Source organism: Azolla caroliniana, unplaced genomic scaffold (genome assembly GCF_043228905.1).
Source record: "Azolla caroliniana isolate FFs.n. ecotype wild unplaced genomic scaffold, voAzoCaro1.0.p SCAF_10, whole genome shotgun sequence".
Lineage (NCBI taxonomy): Eukaryota > Viridiplantae > Streptophyta > Polypodiopsida > Salviniales > Salviniaceae > Azolla > Azolla caroliniana.
In genome coordinates, this window is record NW_028230445.1 from 7,307,456 (window position 1) to 7,313,746 (window position 6,291).

General features: G+C 40.0%; 1 protein-coding gene across 1 annotated transcript; it reads left to right on the forward strand.

Annotated features, from left to right (window-relative positions):
• The first annotated feature begins 989 nt into the window (after positions 1–989).
• LOC147858905 (uncharacterized) lies at positions 990–4,655 on the forward strand. Its single transcript, XM_087325947.1, has 8 exons — positions 990–2,098; positions 2,235–2,260; positions 2,424–2,454; positions 2,626–2,713; positions 2,825–2,970; positions 3,090–3,134; positions 3,226–3,326; positions 3,597–4,655. Exons 1-8 carry the CDS (start codon positions 1,206–1,208, stop codon positions 4,184–4,186), a joined length of 1,920 nt encoding a protein of 639 aa, XP_087182073.1. The 5' UTR covers positions 990–1,205; the 3' UTR covers positions 4,187–4,655.
• Positions 4,656–6,291: the final 1,636 nt, after the last annotated feature.

Consider the following 6,291-nt stretch of genomic DNA (forward strand, 5'->3'; position numbering starts at 1 on the left):
CTAAGGTGTTACATTACGAGTCTTCCTGATTCTACTCATCTCATACTTACATGTCAAGTTCTTATCAAGTCACATTTCCACTATAACATGATGAAGGTTGATCATTATAACTTGTGTCGATGTTTTTCTATTCCCCAATATCCAAGAAATTAATAGCAAATTCACAATCTCCTAGCCCTTGAGTTATATTTACTGCAAGCAACGATCCAAGGGAAAGTGTACTTATTGTCAAAGACATTTGAATAGCTGAAAGACTTGTCCTCACTCACCACTTGAAGATTTGATGTTTAGAATCCTTTAGGGGGTCCATTTGATTGGAAACTTTGTTTCTCTACCGCCATTGGTAAACTGCCAGCTCCCATGGCCTCTAATTGGAAAAATGGAAGAGAGGCATGAAGAAAATCATCTAAGGTGAGGATACACCCAAGTGGCTGTCCATAGTTCTATTTCTAGCAACCCTCGGCGCATGTCCAATAATTAATACATTGGACTCATACTCTCAAGGGGGGGGAGCAGGGGTCTAGAACTCTAGGGGTATCATTCATTCTCTGGTATCGCATACTCAGTTGATCTCGCTATGTGCCTCTCCTAGACATCGTTCGAATGCACGCACGCGCACAAATATATGTAAACACACACATGTAGCATATGGTTGTGTAAGGATTAGACAGTGCCCCTTTTTACTTTATGGAACCTTAGGAAAATAGGAGAGCGACTCAACTCAACATGTATGTATATGTATATGTATATGTATATGTACTATCTATACATACATACATACATACATACATACATACACATATGTATGTGTATGTGTATGTACATATGTATATGTGCGTTCACACATACACACATGCATACATGCATCTAATCATTTGATCTTCTTCTTCTTCTTCACAACACATGTTCATTAAAACAAAAGGAGCCTAACTAAACTTAGTTCTAACTAATTTCTCTCCCACCTCCAACCCCCCCAAACACTCTTATTTTTAATGGTCTCTCCCTCCTCCCTCACAACAGAAGGGGTTTTTCTTTCTCCCTTCCTCACACCCACATTGCTTCCATGGATTCTTGAGCTACAATCCTTGATTTCTCTAATAATTCTTAAGCTTTTGTAACCCCCCCCTCTGTCTCCCTACACTAGAATCAGTGAGGACTTAGATTCAGTTCCTTGCCAAATCATAAGCCCCTGAGCTACTCAGGCCATGGTTAAGCTAGATTTGAATCGGCTACCTATCATGGCAGCAGGTGAGCTAGATCACCGTCTCACGAGCGATGACAATGAAGGAGAAGAAGAAGAAGAAGAAGAAGACGACGACGAGGGAGTGAGCCAGGCAGAGAATCAAACCTCGGATCTGGTACAGAGCACGATAATTAATGACCCTTGCAATGCTACTGCTGTATTGAGCGGAGGGGAAGACAACCTTTCAGGGACAAATTCAGTGAATAATGCCACTCAGTATGTGAGTACTACTACCACAACCACAACAACTACTACTACAACTACAACTAAAGATGATGATGATGATGACCATAGAGTCCCTCCCATTGACCAGTTCGAAGCTTCTAGTAAGGAGCAGATACATACTAACCCTAACCCTAACCCTAACCCTAACCCATCTCATTACATGGCCTACCATAGCATGGTTACCCATGGGAACACCCTCCACCATAGCACACAACCCACCGGGCCCGGTTCCGTCTTCGGCCTTTTCGATGCCCACAACACCCCCATAAACCACCTCCTCCGGTTCCACCAACACTTCCCAGACCACTTCCGCCATGCTCCCTTGCCACCGCCACTCGGGAGCTTCGATAACACCATGAATTCTTCAGCTTATGCTCGCCACGAGGCCCCAGCCCCGGCCCCGGCCCCGGCCCGTGGACTTCCCTTGCGATCTTTGGCCGGATTCAACATGGCCGAGCCCCGCAGCTTGTGCCTCGGGCCTGGGGCCGGCCCCCGGAAGAGCGCCCCGGCATTGGAGCCCGTTCACGTGCCGCCCATGAAGAAAAGCAGGCGCGGCCCCCGCTCCCGGAGCTCCCAGTACCGTGGGGTCACGTTTTACCGGCGGACCGGAAGATGGGAGTCCCACATTTGGTAAGCATCCAATTCCTTTTTTTTTTTAGCTAACAAATCAAAATTGGTTGGGATACAGAGCACCATCCCTGTCTTTTTATTTTTTGGGGGTTTTTCAAGTCCATGATTGTTTGCCACACTGTCTTTTTTCCTGTAGGGATTGTGGCAAGCAAGTCTACTTAGGTGAGTCTTGAATACCAAAAATTACTTTCTTTGACAAATGCAAAGGTTTGATGGTAGCTTACTACAATTTACTGCCTTTAGAAAGCCCATTTTTTTTTTCCAAAACAATGGCCTTGATCATATCATCTTCTTTTTGTTACATTTTTTCTTTGATCAAATCTAGGTGGATTTGATACAGCGCACGCCGCTGCGAGGTAATTTTGGCATCGATCCTAAATAAAATTTTCTTGTGATTTTTTTCACATCTACATTTAGACGCACACCTATTATATGATGGATGGATCAAAAATGTTTTTATCAATTGAATGAGCTTCAATTAGTAAAAGTTAAATCTAACAGTGCAAATAATGTTTTGGGGCACCCAGAGCTTACGATAGGGCGGCGATCAAGTTCCGGGGCCCCGATGCTGATATTAACTTCAATTTGAGTGATTATGAAGATGATATGAAACAGGTAGAGATTGTATGTTTGTGTTTGTGATGGGGATCTCTAACAAATCAGTAAGAATTTGTGGAATTTATATATTACAACAAGGATTGTAAATTCTTATCTTTTATATTGTAGATGAGTTCTCTCACAAAGGAAGAATTTGTGCATATTCTACGCCGACAGAGCACCGGCTTCTCCCGGGGCAGCTCGAGGTTCCGAGGTGTCACATTGCACAAATGTGGACGTTGGGAGGCGAGAATGGGCCAATTCCTCGGCAAAAAGTGGGTTCAATTCCTACTTAAACGAAACCTTTGATCAACAATTGTGCCATGAATTTTGGTCGCTTCATTTAGTCGGATCAATCCTCGACCAAACTTGATTCTGTGTTTTTTCTTTCTAGGTATATCTACCTTGGCTTATTTGACACCGAAGTCGACGCCGCAAGGTTACTCCTGCTTTTCTCCATGTCCACGGTAACTGACTAGGAAAAACAATGCCATGGCATTCTTTGCTTAATCTTCTTTGGTATCATGTAGGGCATATGATAGAGCGGCTATCCGTTGCAATGGGAGGGATGCGGTCACAAACTTTGATCCTAGTTCTTACGAAGAAGATCTCTTCGAAGACTCCAAAAACGGTACCAATTCTCTAATTTTCATGAGCATAAAATATTCATATATTAAGGGGGTTCAACTAAGCCCAAGATAGGACCATTAGCTTGAGTAGACCACATGGCTTGATTTAGTTTGGAACGGTATCATATGGACATAAATCTAAGGTTAACCTTCCATGGATTTGTTTAATAAGTTATTCAATGGGTAATCTCTTTCCATGAATTTAGCAACTATGATATTGAAAGATTGAAGTTAAGTATAACCCTAATGATGGACTAGTCATTTAATTCTAGGTCTTGAGGAGACATTAAAGCTTACTCTTGGCTCCTCAAGTACTCAATCAATACTTCAAACCGAAGAAAGTACTAGCAATCCCATGAATATCCAATCCAACCCAAGTAACCAAGATGAGCGTGTCACAAATGAAGGGTGGACACTAAGAAGGGGTGACAACCAAGGACTAATGACGAGACTCACTAATACATTTGGCCAAAACCAGAATGAAAGAGATGGGCTCTTGCTAGGGTCATGTCACGTTATGCCATTCGAGAATGCAAAGAAGTCCACGACATGTAGTGGAGTCTACACACACGGAAACGATCCTATAAGAGATGTACCTTATGCCCAAGGTTTTCCTCATACAAGTGAATTGTTGAAGTACAATGTGGAAAGACCTACCGGTTGGACATGGCATGCTTGCAACATGGCACATGTAGTGGCTGCATCCAACAAATTACCAACTGCAGCATCATCAGGATTCTCACCCTATATCCCGACAACGTCGGTGGTTGTTGCCACAGATGTTTCCACACCAAAACTACCCATGGTTTCGCAAGAGCACAACTTTTTGGGTCTCTCTTTGGGCCTTGATGGAAAGGCGTGAGACGAAGAACCACACCAATTGCAATAATGAAACATTCGATACATTAACTATCCAACTTGGTTTTCTTCTTGATATGAGCTAGGTTGGAATTCTATGTTTTTCTTCTCTATTCAATATGCCACAACGAACTGGTCGCTTCCAATATCGGAAGGTCCATTGTGGTTGCTTCGTGCAGTTGTTTTAGTACAAGTTACGTTGGAACAAGTGTGTGAAGACAATGGGACCACCAGCTCCAATGGATTGATTCTAGCTCAGTTCTTTATTAGGTATGGAATCACCTTAACTCCAACAATCTTCGGAGACACACTTTTAAGTTTAAGATATGTATTTGACAAAGCTTTTTGTTAGGCTTGCCCAAAGGGCAATGCCACTAGGTGAAGGAGTTAATTTTCTTAGAGAAACATTGAATTTCGATTTTCCAAACGTTTGCTTGTTTGAGTATCCATGTAATGATTTGTATCTTTTTGTCTCTCCTTGTCTACCATCTGTCTTATTTATAAACTTGTTTCTTTTTCTCTCTCCTCTTCAGTGTAATGAATGATATCTCTCAATAATTTTCTTCGTTCCTCTACTCTACCTTAACTAATCTTGAGGTCATACGCGTGAAACTTTGTTTTACATTGTCTTTACATCAACATGCCAACTGTGGATCACAATGAATGTGACCTTTTTATATTATGGAAAAAGGTAATGGGAAAGTAGGGAACCAAGTAGCTTGTTTTTACATCATGTCAACATTGGATGGCTATGAATGTGACCTTTCTATATATTTGAAAAGACATACATATCAAGGAAAGATTTTAACCTTTTAAATACACTACTATGCTAGATTACTCTTTGCAACAAATTCATATCAATCGTGTTATGCAAAGAAAAATGCGCATATAAAAGATGTCATTTTGTGGTATTGCACAACTCTTAGTTATTATATGCCATACACTTGATTGGATAATTTTCATTCAATGCATGAATTTGCTTCCAAGTAGTTCAATCAAAATGCCACAATGCAATCATCATTCCTATTTTGTACACACTGTGAAATTGTTGGTACATGCATATACATTTATGAGGATGTCTACAATCATTCTCCAACATTTGTGTCAATTGGGGCACTTATAACATAATTTGACGAGGATGACTTGTTAGATAGAGAGATCATGCAAAGCAATTTGGGTGAGCAATTCTAATACAAACTCTGACATAGCTAATAATTAGAGGTGATTATTATTTTCTTATGTGGTGATCTTATATGACAACAATGGAGTCAAGAATGAAACCAGATATGGAACATCCTTCACGGTAGACACAATAGAGCTTGTCTCATTGTTTTGGGGCAATAGCCAAGAATGAAAAGAGAGATTCAGTATCCTTTGTTGTACAAATACAATACTTCCTCAATGTTTTGGTCTTTTTCAAAATGTTCTACCTTATCCTAAGCATGAGTTTTGTTAGCAATGTTAAAGTGCAACATTATCGTTTTCCGACTTCATATTCTGGCATATGTATCAATTTCTATTGTGTAAATAACTTTAAAGAACTTTTGTTGGGAGTGAAGTGTCCAATCATTTGTTTTGCAGCAAACTATTTCACTCTTTATATTCTGAACTATATATCAAATTCCATGGTGTGAAGCACTTATTGTTGGGAGTAAAATGGGAAGTCCTTTGTTTAGGAGCAAATGCTAATGCACACGATCTTAAACTTAAGCTGAGAAATGTTTTGAAAATGAGCATATCTTAAAACTCATTCATTGAGACTCATCCCATGCTTGATGTTACGAATACGTTATATTTATGTATTTAAATTTTAGAATTTCAATGATGTTGTGAATCGATAAGCAATAATGTTTTCATGTATGTAATATGATGTATAAAGGCATTGTTTTCACATTCTTCGGTAGCAATTTGGTTTAATATTGCTTATTCAACCATTTTGAGCCTCAAAAGATGTGCAATGCGTATCTATCATCAAAAGAGTGAGAAACAAACACATGCACATTGATCCAAAATACTCTTACTGATAAAAACTGCAATCCAATCTATGTCAAGATATTTTGCTTGGTTTCTGTCTTCAAGCTTTAAGATGGAATGGAACTCTTCTAAAAT